This window comes from Sciurus vulgaris (genome assembly GCF_902686455.1).
Source record: "Sciurus vulgaris genome assembly, chromosome: 17".
In the NCBI taxonomy this organism is placed as follows: Eukaryota; Metazoa; Chordata; class Mammalia; order Rodentia; family Sciuridae; genus Sciurus; species Sciurus vulgaris.
Genome location: NC_136478.1, coordinates 44959057 through 44979540, shown reverse-complemented (window position 1 = coordinate 44979540; position 20484 = coordinate 44959057). Strand labels below are relative to the sequence as shown.

At 39.3% G+C, this 20484-nt stretch overlaps 2 protein-coding genes across 4 annotated transcripts in view; one reads left to right on the top strand and one right to left on the bottom strand.

Moving 5' to 3' along the window:
* Positions 1 to 2: 2 nt before the first annotated feature.
* Positions 3 to 20484, top strand: part of ZNF875 (zinc finger protein 875) — a 41460-nt gene continuing 20978 nt past the window's right edge. For 2 of the 3 annotated variants that reach the window (XM_079118820.1, XM_079118819.1), the window contains exon 1: positions 71 to 204. In XM_079118820.1, the coding sequence (XP_078974946.1) occupies positions 145 to 204 (60 nt within the window). In that variant the 5' untranslated portion in view covers positions 71 to 144. Of the gene's footprint in view, positions 205 to 20484 lie in introns of all 3 variants that reach the window. The other variant, XM_079118822.1, reaches the window with a different exon arrangement.
* On the bottom strand, positions 10485 to 12416 carry LOC306647676 (transport and Golgi organization protein 6 homolog; the record flags this gene model as incomplete). Its single annotated transcript, XM_079117193.1, has 1 exon — positions 10485 to 12416. The coding sequence occupies exon 1, from the start codon at positions 12225 to 12227 to the stop codon at positions 10485 to 10487; it is 1743 nt and encodes a 580-aa protein (XP_078973319.1). The 5' UTR covers positions 12228 to 12416.

The following is a 20484-nucleotide window of genomic DNA, read 5'->3' as shown; positions in this document are numbered from 1 at the left end:
GCAGTTTTGGGACGTTCGGGCAAGAGGCCTCGCGACGTGGGACCTTGGGGGACAGCGCGGCGGAGACTCGTCGACTTCACCTTGCACAGCTCGGAAGTCGGTCCTCCACCACCGCGCGAGCTCTGATTTGGGCTCAGAACCCGAATGGTAAACCTCAGGCTGCCGCCAGCCCCATCCTCAGTTCGTCGGACTCTGCGCAGATCCGTGTAATTTCCTGACCTCCGACCCATAGGTTCTCGAGATTGAAAAGGAAAAAACAAAACAAAACGGGGATTTTTTTTTTTTTTTTTCCCTCCTGCTCACCCGGGGGGCGAAAAACACCCTTTTATTTTTCGGCAGGTGTTCTTTTGCAGAACTCCCCGAGGAAGGGGTTGACCGGCGGGTCCAGGTTTATTAAATTCCTTTTTATCTTGTGTTTACAATATTATCGCGCCCCAACTTTTTTGTAAAAAAAAAAAAAAAAAAAAAAAAAAGTCCCATTCTTTTCCACTTGTATTAGAGGAATGCCTGTGATAAGGGCAACCATTTACAGTGGGTTTGGGATTTGTTGTTGTTGCTAATTGAACTAGTCAGTTTTGATTGCCCTAACAACAGCAGCAACTTCTCAGGCTTTATAAAATTTAAAAAAAATTTTTTTGTAGTTATAGATGGACATAATGCCATTATTTTGTTTATTTTTATGTGGTGCTAAGGAGCGAACCCCAGTGCCTCAAATGCTAGGCAAGCGCTCTGCCTCTGAGCTACAATCCCCAGCTCTGTAAAATCTTACTTAATTTGAGAAATTTCTGTGAAAAGCACAGCAAGTTACTTTGAGATTCTTTTCTTCTTAAAAAAAAAAAAGTTCCTGGTTTAGGTGTCTTTAATAGTAGTAATTCCTCACTTTCTTATTTATTTTTGGCACTTGTAAATAGTGGTTTTAGTGAAAGTACTACCCAGTAAGGAGGTTTTGTGATTTTGTTTACAAAATATACTGGATTTGATTCTTTTAATAATGATAATGACACTGACTTCTCAACTCCTTTAAAATAATGCTTCATGGATCTCTTTCATAGAACTTATAAGTGTCACTTTGAGACCTCTTATGGGCTCCAATTCTCTTATCTTCATGAAGTGTGAAGACTTGGGGTTTATAAAGCAGCCCCCACATTCTTCATATGTCTTGTCCTTAATCTCAGCACTCCTCTTCTGATATTGTACCTAAAATTAAACTAAATTTTTGTGATTAAGTGAGAGCTGTGGAAATACCCAACATTTACCACTGATGTTTCCCATTGATATTCATTTTTTTTTAACAGCTTTTTTTTTTTTTTTTTTAGGTTCTTTTTGTTTTGTTTTTACAGACTGCCTTTTGATTCATTGTGCACAAATGGGGCACAACTTTTCATTTCTGTGATTGTACACAACATAGATTCATACCGTTCATGTAATCATACACGTACATAGGGTAATGATGTCTGTCTCAGTCCACTTCCCATTGATATTTCTTTACATCTTTTTTAAAAATACCTTTATTTTTTATCAATTTATTTTTATGTGGTGCTGAGGATTGAGCTCAGTGCCTAACACGTGCAAGGCAAGTGCTCCACCACTGAGCTAGAACCCCAGCCCTTCTTTACATCTTTGTATCTTTAGTCTGTTACTCAGATGGATATCCCTTTGCCTAAAAGTCTGGAAACCATGACTAGATACCTCTCTGACCTCCTTTCTGAACTATCGTTATTTTTTCTCCTCCCACTTTTTAAAACTTAAGTTTAATGACCCCCAGCTCCTTCATGACCAACTTTGATGCCATAATGCCTTTGGCTCCCTTAACTCAGCATTTGTTACTCTCAGTGCCTTGGGCCAAGTTTAGGGGTCCATGAGAAAGTCCTATCTAAAATTTCACCTTTCTCTAATTGAAATATAGTGTTGTCTTCCATCCTGAACATAAGCAGTATACCCTCCGGTAGGGGGGGCTTTGCTAGCAGTAGAGATCATAGCAGTTTTTACATTACAGTGTATACAAATAACCTTTATGATGATCACTATTTCCCAATGACAGTTTCTAGTGATGACCTGTTACTTAATATGGTTACTTACTGTGTTAAAGTGGCTGTTGCAGGTACTATTGCTACATGAGATACTGCATAATTTAGTGGCTCAAAACAACCATTTTATTATGTTCATGGATTTTTGTCAGGAATTCAGACGGTCAGAAGTGTGACCAGCATGTCTCTGTTTCACAGTGTCTGCCTTGAGCAGGAAAGACTTAACAGCTAGGGGCTGGAACTATTTGGAGGCTGGATCCTCCCATATCTGTTGTATGGTGTGGGCTGGGATGTTTAGAAGATTATGCTTGACTGGAAATGTCCTTCTACTTAGCCCTGGCTTCCTTACAATGTGATAATCTCAGAGTAGTCAGACTCTTTACAGCTCCAAAGACAAGTGTTGCAGAGATCAAGGCAGAAGATGAGTGTTCTTTTATGACTCAGTCTTATAAATTACATAGAATCACTTTACTCTGTTGGTTATAAGCAACAAATCCACCCAGAATCAATGGAATAGAACTTGACCCCTATCTCTCAATGAGAAAAGTGGTAAGCTATGTGCATCCTTTTTTCTTTTTCTTTTTTTCTCTGTTTGTTTTAAACTGCTGAGTGACATGCCTATTAACATGAGAATTAAAAAAAAATATTGTGATAGTTTCATTTCTATGTAATTGATCCCCTTTGAAATCTCCTGAGTTTTATTTCTTGTATTTTATAGCATCATTCTGAAAAGGAGTCAAGGACTTTACCATGTCACAAGAATCCAGGACATAAAACAGGCTCAAGCCCCCTTACAAGACTTGAAATACACTTTTTCTGCCTTTGTTTATTGATCAAGATAGGACTTTGTCATTTGTCTTGGCCCCAGCCATGTTTACAGATTGGTTTATGATTTTTTCTTCTTAATTTCTTTCTTTATGTGCTGATAGTTTTCTAACTGCAGTAGAGATTAGAAACTTCTTTTTTTTTTACAAAGGGTCAGGCACAGCCTGAGAACTACCGTTCTGTACACTTGGAGAACTCAGAGCAGAGCAGAGCCTGCTGTCCACGTCAGTGGATTTTTTTTTTTAAATTTTTTTAAAAATTTATTTTTATCGTAAACAAATGGGATACATGTTGTTTCAGTTTGTACATGGAGTAACAGCATACCATTTGCATATTCATATATTTACATAGAGTAATGATGTTTGATTCATTCTGTTATTTTTTCCATCCCCCCCACCTCTCTTTTCCCTCTATACAGTCCCTCCTTCCTCCATTCTTGTCCCCCTCCCACCCCCCATTAAGTGTCATCATCTGCTTATCAGTGAGATCATTCCTCTTTTGGATTTTTGAGATTGGCTTATCTCACTTAACATGATATTCTCCAATTTCATCCATTTGCCTGTAAATGCCATAATTTTATTATTCTTTATAGCTGAGTAATATTCCATTGTGTGTGTGTGTGTGTGTGTGTGTGTATATATATATATATATATATATATATATATATATATATATATATATATATATATATCACAGTTTCTGTATCCATTCATCAATTGAAGGGCATCTAGGTTGGTTCCATAGTCTGGCTATTGTGAATTGAGCAGCTATGAACATTGATGTGGCTGTATCTCTGTAGTATGCTGATTTTAAGTCCTTTGTGTATAGGCCGAGGAGATAGCTGGGTCAAATGGTAGGTCCATTCCAAGTTTTCTAAGGAATCTCCACACTGCTTTCCAGAGTGGCTGCACTAATTTGCAGTCCCACCAGTAATGTATGAGTGTACTTTTTTCCCCACATCCTTGCCAACACCTATTGTTGCTTGTATTCTTGATAATCGCCATTCTAATTGGGGTGAGATGGAATCTTAGTGTAGTTTTGATTTGCATTTCTCTTATTACTAAAGATGTTGAACATTTTTTCATATATCTGTTGATTGCTTGTAGATCTTCTGTGAAGTGTCTGTTCATTTCCTTAGCCCATTTGTTGATTGGATTATTTGTATTCTTGGTGTAGAGTGTTTTGAGTTCTTTATATATTCTGGAAATTAGTGCTCTATCTGAAGTATGAGTGGCAAAGATTTTCTCCCACTCTGTAGGCTCTCTCTTCACATTGCTGATAGTTTCCTTTTCTGAGAGAAAGCTATTTAGTTTGAATCTATCCTAGTTATTGATTCTTGCTTTTATTTCTTGTGCAATGGGAGTCCTGTTAAGGAAGTCTGATCCTAAGCCAACAAGGTGAAGATTTGGACCTACTTTTTCTTCTATAAGATGCAGGGTCTCTGGTCTGATTTCAAGGTCCTTGATCCATTGTGAGTTGATTTTTGTGCAGGGTGAGAGATAGGGGTTTAGTTTCATTCTGTTGCATATGGATTTCCAGTTTTCCCAGCACCATTTGTTGAAGAGGTTATCTTTTCTCCATTGCATATTTTTGGCACCTTTGTCTAGTATTAGAAAATTGTATTTATTTGGGTTGGTGTTCATGTCCTCTATTCTGTACCATTGATCTACCTGTCTGTTTTGGTGCCAATACCATGCCATTTTTGTTACTATTGCTTTGTAATATAGTTGAAGATCTGGTATTGCGATACCCCCTGTTTCACTCTTCCTGCTAAGGATTGCTTTAGCTATTCTGGGTTTCTTATTCTTCCAGATGAATTTCATGATTGCTTGCTCTATTTCTGTGAGGTATGTCATTGGGATTTTAATTGGAATTGCATTGAATCTGTATAGCACTTTTGGTTATATGGCCATTTTGACAATATTAATTCTGCCTATCCAAGAACATGGGAGATCTTTCCATCTTCTAAGGTCTTCCTTAATTTCTTTCTTCAATGTTTTGTAGTTTTCATTGTAGAGATCTTTTACCTCTTTGGTTAGATTGATACTCAAGTATTTTATTTTTTTTGAGGCTATTGCAAATGTAGTTGTTTTCCTCATTTCCCTTTCAGCTGTTTCATCGCTTGCATATAAAAATGCTGTAGATTTATGTGTGTTGATTTTATAGCCTGCTGTTTTGCTGAATTCATTGATGAGGTCTAGAAGTTTTCTGGAGGAAGTTTTTGGATCCTCTAAATATAGAATCATGTCATCCGCAAATAGTGACATCTTAAGTTCCTCTTTTCTTATTCGTATCCCTTTAATTTCTTTAGTCTGCCTAATTGCTCTGGCTAGAGTTTCAAGGACAATGTTGAATAGAAGTGGTGAAAGAGGACATCCCTGTCTTGTTCCCATTTTTAAAGGGAATGGTTTCAGTTTTTCTCCATTAAGAATGATGTTGGCCATGGGCTTAGCATAAATAGCCTTTAGAATGTTCAGGTATGTTCCTACTATCCCTATTTTTTCTAGTGTTTTGAGCATGAAGCGGTGTTGTATTTTGTCAAATGCTTTTTCTGCGTCAGTTGAAACAACCATATGATTCTTATCCTTAAGTCTGTTGACATGATGGATTACGTTTATTGATTTACGAATGTTGAACCATCCTTGCATTCCAGGAATGAACCCCACTTGATCGTGGTACACAATTTTCTTAATGTGTTTTTGGATACGGTTTGCCAATATTTTGTTAAGGATCTTTGCATCTATATTCATCAAGGATATTGGTCTAAAATTTTCTTTCCTTGATGTGTCTTTTCCTGGTTTGGGTATGAGGGTGATATTAGCTTCATAGAATGAGTTTGGTAGGGTACCCTCCTTTTCTATTTCCTGGAATACTTTGAGAAGTATTGGAATGAGTTCTTCTTTGAAGGTCTTGTAAAACTCGGCTGAGAATCTGTCTGGTCCTGGGCTTTTCTTGGGTGGTAGATTTTTAATGGCTTCTTCTATTTCATTGCTTGATATTGATCTGTTTAAATCATGTATGTCCTCCTGGTTCAGTTTGGGAGGAGCATATGTCTCTAGAAATTTGTCAGTGTCTTCGGTACTTTCTATTTTGTTGGAATACAGATTTTCAAAGTAGCTTCTCATTATGTTCTGTATCTCAGTGGTGTCTGTCGTGATATTTCCTTTTGCATCATGTATTTTAGTAATTTGAGTCTTCTCTCTCCTTCTCTTTGTTAGTGTGGCTAAGGGTTTATCTATTTTGTTTACTTTCTCAAAGAACCAACTTTTTGTTTTGTGAATTTTTTGAATAGTTTCTTTTGTTTCAATTTCATTGATTTCAGCTCTGATTTTAATTATTTCCTGTCTTCTACTACTTTTGCTGTTATTCTGTTCTTCTTTTTCTAGGGCTTTGAGCTGTAATGTTAGGTCATTTAATTGCTGATTTTTCATTCTTTTCTGGAACGCGCTCCATGCAATGAATTTTCTTCTTAGTACTGCTTTCATAGTGTCCCAGAGATTTTGATATGTTGTATCATCGTTCTCATTGACCTCTAAGAATTTTTTAATCTCCTCCCTGATGTTTTTTGTTATCCATGTTTCATTCAATAGCATATTAATTAGTCTCCAAGTGTTGGAGTAATTTCCTTTTTTTATTTTGTCATTGATTTCTACTCTCAGTCCATTATGATCTGATAGAACACAAGGCAGAATCTCTATTTTTTTTTTGACAGTTGCATTAAAACTTTATGGATGCTGAAGTTTGCTTTCACATAATTATGACATTTTCACAAGATTATTCTTCTTTTGCTTCTCCCTACCCCAACCATTTAAAAATGTGAAAACCATTCTTAGCTTATAGGCTATACAAAAACAGGTAGCAAGGTAGATTTGATCCTTGGGCCACAGTTTGCTGAAACCTGGAATTTCCACACATTAAAAACCCCTTGGGCTTTTGTTACAGAAATTAATCCCCGGTTGCTACTGAAGTCAACAATGTACATTCAACCCCTAAGAGTACATGCCAATATCAGGCATCTGGTTTTCTAATTCTAAAGCATAATTTGATTTTTACAATGTCATTACCAATTAAATAATTTTTTATTAAAGCAAATAAACAACTATGGATTTATTATAGTGTAGTTAAGAGTATGATCTTTCTAATCAGAAAGATCTGGCTCTTTGTCCCTGATCCAGCACCAGCTAGCACAGTGATCCTGGAGAAGTCACTAACTTCTTTGAACTTGTTATCTTTCCTATAACCTGGCAATTTTAGAAATAGTATTAATAGGAATTAACTTGTAGGACCACTACAAAGATTTTGTGAGACTGTGCTTATAAAGTGGATTAGCCGGGCATTTGCCATGTAATAAGTACTTGACTTTGATATTTTTATCCAAGAGTAGGACAGGGTGATCAACATCTAATAGTGGATTGATGGACTACTTACTAGGCTTGGCTTTTGCCTTGGGAGAATGAAGGAATAAGATACACTCATTAAAAATAATAAGAAAATAATATCAACTAATATTTCTTTACCCCGACCATGGTTCTGAATGCCTTACATATCTCATCTTATTTTAGTATATGTGCTGCCGAAGCGAGCACATATCTCATCTTATTTAGTTTCATAACCACCCTGTCAGGTAGTTGCTATGATTATCCCCATTTTATATACAAGGAATGGAGAGGGTCTACCCTGTTCAGGTGAAGATCAAAACTCAAGGAGTTATGACTTCAGGGTCACAGTGCACAATCCTAATAGAGAAAGGTAAAAGCATGGCCAGGGTAAAGTCCATAGGTCAAATTTGTATTTATCTGTGCAACGGCTGCGCCTGTAGATGCTCTGCCCTCTCTATTTTGGTATCTGCCACCCTGCTACAGGAGTTAATTCAGTGGTAACTATATCTCTGTAATGACACTCATGAATTTGTAGGTGATTCATACATATTATTCACTTGGACTTCAACAATTCTATGAGAAAAATAGTTGTTGGATGGATTATAACTCCATATCTACTAAATGTTAAAAAGAAAAAATGACAGTGTCTCATTTCTTCCTCTGATTTACTTATGATATCTACCTTTTCTCACTATTCTTACAGACATATCACTAATTAAATTCTTGAAATACTACAGCAGCCTTCCAGCTTCCTCTCTGGCTCCAGGCTCTCCTTCAGTTATCTTTCATGACCCTACCAACCACCCCTCAGGTCTTTCATCATGTTGCTTCTTTTAAGGATAGACACTGGTTCCCAAAGGCCCATTACTTTCAAGTTCTATCTAGCCTTACCTCCCCAGGTATCCAACATGATCTGCTATGGGGAGACCATGTGCATCCCACTTCTGCTCTGTTTTCATGCTTTCTCTCTTATCTAGGGACATCTTTTTAAATTCCTTTCTCATATGTAACCCCTCATTTAAGATCCACTGTCATCTCTTGTCCAGACTGTTCCAATAATATTCTTATATGTCTCTCTGCTTCAAGTCTTGTCCCATTCTAAGTCATCCCTCAGAGAGTAATCAACGTGATTTTGCTAAAATGTAATTACAATGAATTCTTTCCTCCTTAAAGGTTTTTAGTGGTTCCCAATTAAAGTTAACATAAAATCCAAATCCCTTAACACAACACATGTGGCTTTTCATGATCCTGGCTCCTTGAGCTAAGTCAGGTTGTAGAACCTGGTCTGAGTTTAATGATGGATGAGAATGATAATTTCTTCTCTTTTAATTTTATCTATTCCCAAAGCAGAAGACAATCAGTACAAAGATTATGAATAAGATGAAGATTCAGGTGGGTGGGCTGGGGTTGTGGCTCGGTGGTAGAGCACTTGCCTAGCATGTGTGAAGTACTGGGTTCAATTCTCAGCACCACATATAAATAAATGATAAAATAAAGGTCCATCAACAACTTAAAAAAATATATATATATATTTAAGATTCAGGGGCTGGGGATATAGCTTAGTTTGTAGAGTGCTTGCTTGTCAAGCACAAGGCCCTGGGTTCAATCTCGTCCACTGCAAAAAAAAAAAAAAAAAAAGAAAAAAAAAATAGAGTCAGGTGGGTGTATAAAGCTCCCCGTATCATTGCCTATCTTGGATCTTAGGAAATGTGCTAAAATTTAACATGTACAGAGTAGAATCAAAGCAGTTTGCAGTTAAGGCTAAAAGAAATGAACTAAGATTTGAACTGGTGCCCACTGCAGGCAAGACGAAGTTTGTCATTTGAGTCTAAGTCAATTACCTGCTTAAACAAAAATTTTACACTGTTCAGAGGGCTATAATAGAATCCATCATCTCAGAAACATAATATTCATAATGTCCAGAACATAATCTAAAATTATTCATTATATAAACCTATAACTCCATTCTCAAGGAAAAAGGAAATCAACAGAGCTCAACACTGAAATGACAGATATTTTACTTATCAGATAAAAGTTTAAAGTAGCTATTGTAACTATGCTCAATGACATAAAGGAAAACATACTACTTCTTCTGTGATTTTTTTTCTTTTCTTTGGCACAGGGGATTGAACCCAAGGGCACTTAACCACTAAGCTGGATCCCCAGCCCTTTTTATTTTTTATTTTGAGACAGAGTATTGCTAAGTTGCTGACAGTTTCATTAGATTGTAGAGCCTAGCCTTGAATTTGAGATTCTCCTGCCTCAGCCTCCTGAGTTGCTGGGATTATAGGCATGCACCACTGCACCTGGAAGAAAAATATATACTTCTAATCAAGGAAAAGTTAAGAAATTTCAACAGAAAAACAAAAAATATAAAAAGAACCAAATGGAAATTCTAGAACGAAAAATATATCTAAAATTGAAAAATCAACTCCTTGAGCTAATTAGCAGAATGAAGACAATAGAGAGACGTCTATGAACCTGAAGACAGATTAACTTTATACTATCCAATTTGAACAAGATGACAAAGAAAGAGACACAGAGAAGATTGAAAGGGGGTGTAAGGGGTAGGAGATATGGGTCAGTTGTTTAAAAAAAGTGGATTGGAAAAAAATAAACAAGAGTCTGAGGGACCTGTAAGACAATACCAAAAAAATTCTATCATTTGTAATTATAGTCCCAGAATGAGGACTCTTAAAGAGGTAGAGTTAATATACCAAGAGAGGAGACTAAGAACAGTAAGATAGACTGGGGAGGAGGTCACTCATAAAGCATGTGTTTAGCATGCACTAGACCCTGGGTTCATTCTCCAGCATGAAAACACACACATACATGCATGCATATGTACATGCACATATACATAAAATATTTGGTCAACCCAAAAGAAAGAAGGAAAAGAAAGGGAAACAAGAAACAGAAAACAAATAGCATGAAGATATACTAAACTCAAATGTATCAAAAATTACATTAAACAAACAGTCTAAACTGTTTAAAAGACTAAGTTTAAAGAACAAAGATAGGGCTGAGATTTGGGGTCAGTGGTAGAGCACTTGCCTAGCACGTGTGAGGCACTGGGTTCGATCCTCAGCACCACATAAAAATGAATAAAATAAAAGCATTGTGTCCATCTAAATATATATATAATCTATATATATATATATATATATATATATATATACTAAAATATATATATATATTTAAAAAAAAGAACAAGGGCTGGGGATATAGCTCAGTTGGTAGAGTGACTGCCTCATCAGCACAAGGGTTCAATCCTCAGCACTAATGCTCTGACAATTCGCATCAGGACTTCCCCGAATTTCATTCTGGTCTCTGGTGTGTGCTTATCTTTACCAGTGTCATACTGAGCCAGCAGGTCAACCAAAATTTTCTCAGGGTACACATCTGAGAGCAGGGCAACCCCCTGAATGGCAGACAGATATACAAAAGTATCTTCATGCTCCAAGTTCTCCAAAAATATCTTGAGAAGCTGCTCTTGCCTCTCAAGGGCTTTTGCTTCTCTCTGCTCTATCCAGCAGGAAAGAGTACACAGAGCAGCAGCCCGTGTTGGGATCTGAGGATTATAAGCTGATAAAAGAACCTCTTGGAACCGTTCTGTGGTTATGCTTCCAGATTTCTGGTTTGCAGTAGCACTGGGCTCGTTTATCCTCTTAGGAATGAATGGAGCATTAGACTCCTGGGCTATATGGGGTGACTTCTGGTTTTGCTGTTGTTCAACGTGGCTCTGAGCTACCTCTGTGTATCTGTTACAACTAGTTTGTTGATCCTCCTCTGTATTCCCTTCTGGATCTTTTTTGTTCAGGGTACTTTGGGCGGCCACAGTGACAGCCTCAGTGGCAAAGGCTCCGTGGGTGGAGATGGTGATACGAAGGTCAGCAGCAAGTTCTTGGATGACAGGCTCAGGGTATGTGTTGGAGACCTTCTCCAACAGAGGCAGCAACTGCTTCAGGACTGCAAAATCACTTGATTTAAACTGAACAGCTCCTCCTAGCATGACTGCCACCAGCCCCATGGACATGCTCAGTGACTGTGACTCCACAGTGCTCTCTGCCTCGTGAACCAGGCTTGCACATGCTCTCTGCAGTGTCGCTGCTACAAAGTCTACTACCTGAGTGATGTTTGTGAATATCTGCTCAGACGTTCTCTCACACAGGAGAGCCAGTAGCTGCAGGACCAGCAGCTTCCGCTCCTGGCCTTCCACAAGAATTGCGTGGTGTTGCTCTAATTCCAAAAGGCTTTTGCTGGAGGAAGGTTTAGGTTTTAACCCTGCTTCACTTTCCACAGCCAGATGAGTCAACCCCTTCAAGCAGAAGATGAAGAAGTCTCCTGCCAAACCACACTCCTGGCAATGGGACAGCAAGTCCCCAAGATGCTCCACCTGGCTCTGCTCTGAGGACAGCTTCTGGTACAGGACTTCATCTTCATCACTTATATGAGACACACTCTCCTTGGTATAACAGTAGAGAGAAAAGAGCACCCCCAGGACTGGAAGCAGGGAATCCAGCAACACTGTTAGAGGCTCATTCCCAACCACATACACCTTAAATATATCTTCAATACATCTACTAAGTTCTTCTTCTGATACCAAAATGGTTCCTGGTACCATATCACTCTCTGGAACCTCTGCTGTATTCAAACATTGATGAAGAGGAGCTAACACTGGCTGAAGCAAATACTTCGCTGCCAGTTGTGGCTGTTCTCTTGACATAGTTACAAAGGCAGTGGTGGCAACTCTTTGAAATTGCCGTGCTGTCAATTTATCTTGAAAATGAAATAAATCCAAAATCTGGGGACAGATGTCCCTGTAGTAACTCTCTGGTGAAAGAGACTGCTGGGGACATGAAGCCAGAATCTTTGCAATCAAGTTGCATTTCTTCCAGTCAGCAGCTGTTGCCTCCGCATCACTTCCGCCAGCTGCCCCGGCGCCTGCTCCTTCCAAAATGCCCCGGACCACTGCCTGAACACCACTGGGTCTCATTAACCTTTCTGAGAGCAGTTGTCCACACAGACGCTGAAGCCAAGCTGGGGCCCGACATCTAAGCTGTGTCTTCACATCTGTGCAGGACTCCCGGGCTCAACAGCAGTTTCAACGCTTCCAGAATCTGCTCCAGACCGCATGTCTCCACAGCCCCGCTGCCCACCGCTGGTCCCGGGGCCGCCATGACTGGAGTGGCCAGAATCTCTATTTTTTTGCATTTCCTAAGAGCTGCTTTGTGGCATAACAGATGGTCTGTTTTCGAGAAGGTTCCATGTGCTGCTGAGAAGAAAGTGTATCCGCTTGTTGATGGATGGAATATTCTATATATTTCTATTAAGTCTAGGTTATTGATTGTGTTATTGAGTTCTATGGATTTTGGATTTTGGTTGGATTTTGTTTGGAAGATCTATCTAGTGGTGACAGCGGTGTATTAAAGTCACCCAGAATTATTATGTTGTGGTCTATGTGATTCTTGAAATTGAGAAGGATTTGTTTGATGTACAGGGATGCACCATTGTTTGGGGCATAAATATTTACTATCGTTATGTCTTCCTGATTTATGGCTCCCTTAAGCAGTATGAAATGTCCTTCTTTATCCCTTCTGACTAACTTTGGCTTGAAGTCCACTTTATCTGATATAAGGATGTAAACCCCCACTTTTTACTACGTCCATGTGCGTGGTAGGTTTTTCCCCATCCTTTCACCTTAGTCTGTGGATGTCTTTTTCTATGAGATGAGTCTCTTGCAGGCAGCATATTGTTAGGTCTTTCTTTTTAATCCATTCTGCCAGTCTATGTCTTTTGATTGAGGAGTTTAGGCCATTAACGTTCAGGGGTATTGTTGAGAAATGATTTGTATTCCCAGTCATTTGGCTTATTTTTGGTTTTTAAGTTGGCTGGGTTTCTCCTTTGCTTTTTCTCTAAGGTAGTTCCTCCCTTTGCTGACCTCCATTGTTGTTTTTCATTTCCTCCTCATGGAATATTTTGTTGAGAACATTCTGTAGTGCAGGCTTTCTATTTGTAAATTCTTTTAAGTTTTGTTTATCATGGAAGGATTTTATTTCATCTTCAAATCTGAAGGTTAGTTTTGCTGGGTATAGGATTCTTGGTTGGCAACCATGTTCTTTCAGAGCTTGAAATATGTTGGTCCAGGCCCTTCTAGCTTTTAGAGTCTGGGTTGAGAAGTCGGCTGCTGTCCGTATTGGTCTCCCCCTATATGTAATCTGATGCTTTTCTCTCGCGGCCTTCAAAATCCTATCTTTATTTTGAATGTTAGGCATTTTCATTATAATGTGCCTTGGTGTGGATCTGTTGAGATTCTGTGCATTTGGTGTTCTGTAAGCCTCTTGTATTTGATTTTCCATTTCATTTTTCAGGTTTGGGAAATTTTCTGATATTATTTCATTGAATCGGTTGTTCATCCCTTTGGTTTGTATCTCTGTGCCTTCCTCAATCCCAATACTTCTTAAATTTGGTCTTTTCATGATGTCCCTTAGTTCTTGGAGATTCTGTTCATGATTTCTTACCATCTTCTCTGTTTGGGCAACTTTATTTTCAAGATTAAATATTTTGTCTTCATTGTCTGAGGTTCTGTCTTCCAAGTGGTTTAGTCTGTTGGTGATGCTTTCTATTGAGTTTTTTATTTGATTTATTGTCTCCTTCATTTCACAGATTTCCATTTGTTTTTTTTTTTTTTTTTGAGAATCTCTATCTCTTTGTTGAAATGATCTTTTGCTTCCTGCAGGTGCTCTTTCGGCTTATTGGTATTATCATTCATTGCCTGCATTTGCTTTCTTATCTCATCCTTTGCTTCGCGAATCATCTTAATCATGTATAATCTGAAGTCCTTTTCTGACATTTCTTCTAACATAGTGTCATTGGGTTCTATTACTATAGAATCTAGATTTGTTTGAATCATTTTCTTCTCATGTTGTTCATGTATCTTCCCCTCTAGCAGTGCAGATCTGGGGTATTGCAGATTTCCCACTATAGGCTTATAGTGGCCCTTTCTTTAAGGGGAGATCAATATTAGCAGTGCCCAAATCAGACACTATGCAATCCTAGACCAAATAGCCCCTATGGGGACAATAACAAAATTGTCATAATAAACAAAATGTGCTCAAATGTTATCTTCGGTAAAACAAACAGGTTTACAATAATGTCTGCAGTTTCTAATGGAGGACAAAGAGGATGCAGAGGCATGAAGAATATGGCTGTTAATGGGATAATAAAAGAATATACAGAAGTTCTAGAAAATAGAAAGGGTGAGAGTGTAATCAAAAGAAATCGGATGTTAGCATGTAAATAAGGGAGAAAGCGACTCTGAGGGAACAGGTAAACAGAAGGAAAAGAAAGCAAGAAATGTAAAGAAATAAAAACTTAATTTAAAAAAAAAAAGGAGAAAAAAGAAAATGTACTGTATAACATTCATATACTAATGAAACCTCCCAGTGTTCACAGTAGCTTGATGTATAAGAGGTACCTGACAATGAGCTTCAAGCCTCCAGCAGACGTCTCAGGATGGAATTTGCCCCACCCGAAGATCGGAGCTACGGCTTCCAGGATTATCCAAGATGGCTGCTCTGGCTTCCAAATGTGTTGGCAAATGGGGAGCTGCAGCTCAGGGTTGGACGTGATGAGCTGGAGGTCCTGGAGACAGGATGCAGTTGGTCCGGCAGGGGTCCTGGAGATTGGGTGTGTTTGGTGTGGTTGTGGGATCCAGGAGGCCAGGTGCAATCAGTCTGTCTGGGTTCCCAGTGATATGGCGCAGTCAGTTGGTCTGGGGGTCCTGGCGGCAGGGAGCAGTCAGTTGATGTGAGGGCCCCAGTGGTAGGGAGTGATCGGTCGGGCTGAGGGATCCTGGAGACGGGGCTCAGTCAGTCCGGCCAGGGGTCCTACAGGGCCTGGCTGTTGTCTCAAAATGGCGGCAGCCACGTGTAATCAAACCTGTAGGTACTGTAACAGTGAACTTCCAGGTGACAGCAGGCAGCTGGTTCTCCACTGGCGGTCTGTGGTCAGTCTGCTGGCAGCTGTTGGACAATCGGGAGGTGAACCTCGAGCGTTGGGTGATGGATAGGGGTGAGGCAGGCGATGGACAGGCGAGAGGCAGGCAAATGGCGGATGATAGACGCCTGACAGTGAGCAACCTGCTCTCAAAAAAGGCATCGATATGCTGGCAGATTGCAGGTGATCACAGCAGACAAATGGGGTAAAGAGCAGGGGATCGATAAGCAGCAAAAACTGCCTCACCGAGAAACAGATAGCCTCTGCTTGAATCCGGCGTTACGGAGCGACAAGGAATGCAGCCTCCCTCTAGTCCGCCATCTTGGATCCCCCTAGAAACTTCTTTTCTAGTCCTGTTTTTCTCAGATGCATTTGAAGGAAATTGTAAGGCCAGACTTAGGACTTACTTGGAAGTTTCACCAAGTGGTCTTTTCATCCTCATATATATTACATTTCCTTCTTTGGATGTTCTCATTGATTTACATGGATTCACAAGGATAATGTACTTCCTTCTTTCACCTTTCATCTATGTTTAGAAGCATTTGCTTTCCCAAGTTTTATTTCCTTCTTTTTCTTTGTTGAATCTAGCTCACAGAACAAATCCCAATTAGAAAGGATAATTTGAGGTATGTGGAGGGTTTCTTTTTGCCTATAAAGAAGCACTGAGACCTGGGCACAGTGGCACACACCTGTAATCCCAGTGGATTGGGAGACAGAGGCAGGAGGATCATGAGTTCAAAGCCAGCCTCAGCAGTGAGGCCCTAAGCAACTCATTGAGACCCTGTCTCTAAATAAGATATTAAAAAGGGCTGGGGATGTGGTTTGGTGGTTAGGCACTCCTGGGTTCAATCCCTGGTACCAAAAAAGAAAAAAAAAAAAAAAAAAAAAAAAAAAGAAAAAAAGCACTGAGCATCAGACAAAGGTCTTGGAGCCAAGAACTTCTACTGGGATTTCAAATCCAGATTTCATTAAGCATCTGACCTTGAACCTATCAGTGAACTTCTCTCTACTTTTGATTTATCAACACATAGTGTGAATGATGCCAAGTCACACATCAGTGACCCAGGGAAGTGCCTAGTGCTTACATCTCTAAACCTTTGTCCTATTAATTGAAGAAATGCTGCTATAAACACATGGAAGGGTATCCCTGGCATTTACTGTCCTCAGTTTGCAGAGAAGCTTCTTCATATTTCAATCTGTTCCTGTCCTCTTTCATTACTCACCCCTTTTTTCCCCCAAGTATTGGAGAATCAATCCAAGATCTTGGGCATGCCTCATTATTTTTATTCGTTTTTATTATGCTTTATTTTTTTGCATTGCTGGGGATTGAACCCTGGGCCTTAGATATTAGCACACAATCTACCATGAGCTGTGTGCTCAGCCCTGTGACGTATTAAACTAATATATTTAATTAAATGTATTTTAGGATGTAAGTATTGCTTTGCTTTATTGAATGTTCTAAATAATTATTTGATTTATTTTATTTTAATGTTTCCACCAAACTGTTGTAAAATTTTGTGTTGTTTTATGTGAAAAATTAAAATTTATTTTTACCTGGGAAAGGTCCATAAAAATGGACATAGTGATGTGTTCCTTCCTGTGCTGTAATGGAGAATTATAAAGAAAAAGGATGATGGAATTACAGTGAGAAGAGGGTGAAAAATTGGAGTTCCAGAGAGCTAGGGTCACAGGTTTTCAGGAACGTTTACATGGGGACACTTGTCAGGTCCGTTGGTCTACCTGACAGAGCACTCTGTGACTGGTACCTTATATTTGTAGACATGATGCTATAAATGCTGTTTTAGTGTCTTGAGGGGTTTTATATTTGAGGATTTTATAAAGAGTCCCCCGTAGAGTTAAGTCCCTTCTGCTGCTGCGTTACTCTTTAGTACTTTCCCCTAACTTGGTATTCCATTAGTCCATAGTGTGGTCGTTGAGCCAGTGTAATCATCAAGCACTATGTAGAAAGTATTAGAAATCTATAGACCCAGAGTACTGAATCAGAAATTTGGGGGGGTGAGACTCAACAGTATTTAACAAGTTCTCCAGATGGGTCTGATGCATTCACACCAAAATTGGACATGCACTGCTTTAGACAATTTTTGAGTTCATGCTAACAAAACTGATACATGTGCTCATTGCCTGGTCCTTGCATAGGCACCTGGATCCTCTTGGAATCCCCAAATCCCATGCAAGTTCATTTTCAGAGTCCTGGAACTACAACTGGCTTTGGTATCTGGCGAGTTCTGTGGTATGTGTCTATGTTTGTGACATTCCAGGAGGAGAGGCCCATAGTATAATTTGCTATCTGCTGCTACAGACTACAGGTGGTATTCAGAAGGCAAAGAAGAAGCTGTGCTCATGTTCTGAAGTGCTTCCTACAAAATGGTGAAAGGGACCCTCTCCATAGCTGTTTTTTACTTTATCTCCTTATAGACTTCAAATGTAGTTTGTATAAACATCTCTTCTGGGTGATGCATTTTTTGTAAATATTTATGTGAACATGTAAAGTCTGCATGTCTGGATATTTCCCCCAGACATGTACCATTTATTTGTTCATCCTTTCATATCTGTGGTGTCTAGCTTATTATACTTTACTTTCTGTCATTGTACCTCTTATCTGAACATATATTAAATATTTTTTTTTAATAGATAAATATTGTGGGTTGTTTTGTTTTGTTTTTCCTCTCATTTTGGAGCCTTCTACCTACTGGGGCTTCTTTGCGGAACCAGTAGGTTTCAGGACCTTCTGGGAGGCTCTGGCTTCTGGATCTTTCTCTTCTTCCCTGCTTTACACTCATTCTGGCCAGGTCTGGCTAATGGTACCAGCCTGTGGCTGTGGCTGATGGAAGCAAGGATGTGGGTGGCCATTTCTTTATTGATTCCCGGTCTCCCTTGAAGCCTAGAGGTCCCACATGCTTGGATTTAAACCCTGTGTTCATTTTCCTTACCTCCCTCTCCAGGGCCGTTTGCCTGTGTTGTTGTCTCCCCACTTATCCACTTGCATTCATCATGTGCGAATGCTATCTGTGCTGTACTCTTGCTGTGTAGAGTACAGGAAAGGCTCCTCACTTGATGTTCTTGTGTTTCTTATCCACTGTCAACTCCAGGACTGTCTGCCACCTTCTTCCTAACATCCGGCCTGATCCTTATGCACCCACCTCCCCAAGGACTGTCTCTAGAGTGACTTTATGCCAAACTCCTCAATCCCATAAGCCCACCATCACCAACCTCATCTAGTTATTTCTTTCTCCCCTCCTTCTTTCTTTCTTTCTTTTGTACTGGGGATTGAACTCAGGGATATTGAGCTATATCCCCATCTCATGAAGTTGCCTGAGTCACTGGGATTATAGGTGTGTGCTGCCATGCTGGGCTGCATTTCCAATCACGAATGCCTCAGGCTAAAAGTTTCTCTCTAGCCACCATTTTGGCCTTATTCTATAAATCTTGGTTCAGTTTCAGTAATTGGAAATAAGTTAATTTTAATTTTTAATGATTACTTTGATTTATTGGTAATTTAGTTTAACTTCCCTCCTCCAGAGTTCCTGAGATTCAGAAGTTTTGTTCTTCCCTTTTTGTGATCATTTTTTATTTAAACTTTTATTTATTCAAACTGGAAATTCCTTCTTTAGACGTATATAGAATTTAATAACTTTTTGCTTTTCTTTTGGCACTAATTTTTAAGGTGTTATATCTGGGCTTTATTCTGCAGCTTTCAATCTGAAGTATATTCACTATTGTTTTTTCAATGAATAGTTCAAAGGTCAGTTTCTTTGACTTATCAGTGACATAGTGGTTCATATGGCTTTTAATTTGAAAAGTTTTGTTTTTCAATTTTCTTCCTTTTTACTGATCTTTTTTTATTATTGTAAACAAATGGGATACATGTTGTTTCTCTGTACATGGAGTCAAGGCATACCATTTGTGTAATCATAAATTTACATAGGGTAGTGTTGTTTGATTCATTCTGTTATTTTTTTCCTTTCCCTCCACCCTTCCCACCCATCCCACCCCTCCCACCCCTCCTTTTTACTGATTTTTCAAATCTAATGTTATTTTATTTTTTTGGTACTGGGGTATGGGGGATTGAACCCAGGGGCGTTTAACCACTGAGCCACATCCTTAGCCCTTTTTTTTCTTTACCCTTTTTCTTTTTCCCCTGGGTACCAGGGATTGAACTCAGATACAATGGACCACTAAGCCACATCCCCAGCCCTACTTTATATTTTTAGAGACAGGGTCTCACTGAGTTGCTTAGTACCTCACTTTTACTGAGACTGGCTTTGAACTTGCAATCCTCCTGCCTCAGCCTCCTGAGCTGCTGGGATTACAGGTATGTGCCACTGCCTTCCGGACCCAGCCCTTTTTTTATATTTTATGTGGAGACAGGGTCTCACTGAGTTATGATCCTCCTCTCTCAGCTTTGAGATCTGCTGGATTACAGGTGTACATCACCATGCCCGACCTGCTCTGGTTAATTTTAACCTGACATGTGGCCTAGATGGACATTCCTAGATCCCCCCTCCAGCACTGTGTTTATAATTATAGATAAATTGTCACATCTCAACTCAGATAAGAGTACAGGAAATAAGATTCTTCAAACCTTTAACACGTGGCTCTGAGACTTAGAAGGCAGACTCAGGTCTAGGGTATTTCATTGTACCTGGTACACAGTGGTCAGTAAATATCACCTTTGATTTAAATGAATGCAGCTATAAATGTTTTCTTAGGTGTTTTGTTGATGTGTATTCATTCCTGTGGAATTTGAGATACTGCCCCCTCCCTTGCTTGTCCTGTTTTTCTAGAGTCCCATTATTATCTGATCTGTTCTTGTATTATACTTAATTTATTACAAATACTCTGTCAGCCTGGATCTGTCTCTACTGCTTGTGTACAAACTTGTCTACACAGGATTTAGTTTATCTCAGGATCCCACATCCTCACTCCTCCCCATGTCCATCTCCTTCTGAAATTTTCTAGTCCCTTCATTTGTGTCCCTCACTGCCCAGACCCAGACCTCACTTTGGTCCCCACTGAGTTCTGTTATAAGCATTCCATATTGGTAGTTATTAAATCCTTGATAAGGCCACTGACCTAGGCTGGATAGGGATCTAAGCTGATCCTCCTTTCTAAACACCCACCCACTGGGAGAGGCTGATATTTAACATGCAAACCTTGGTTTTTACTTCTCCAGAGGGTTGTTGAAAGAGATTGAGAGGATTGCAAAGATTTGAGAACAGTCTTTGAGCCTGGCA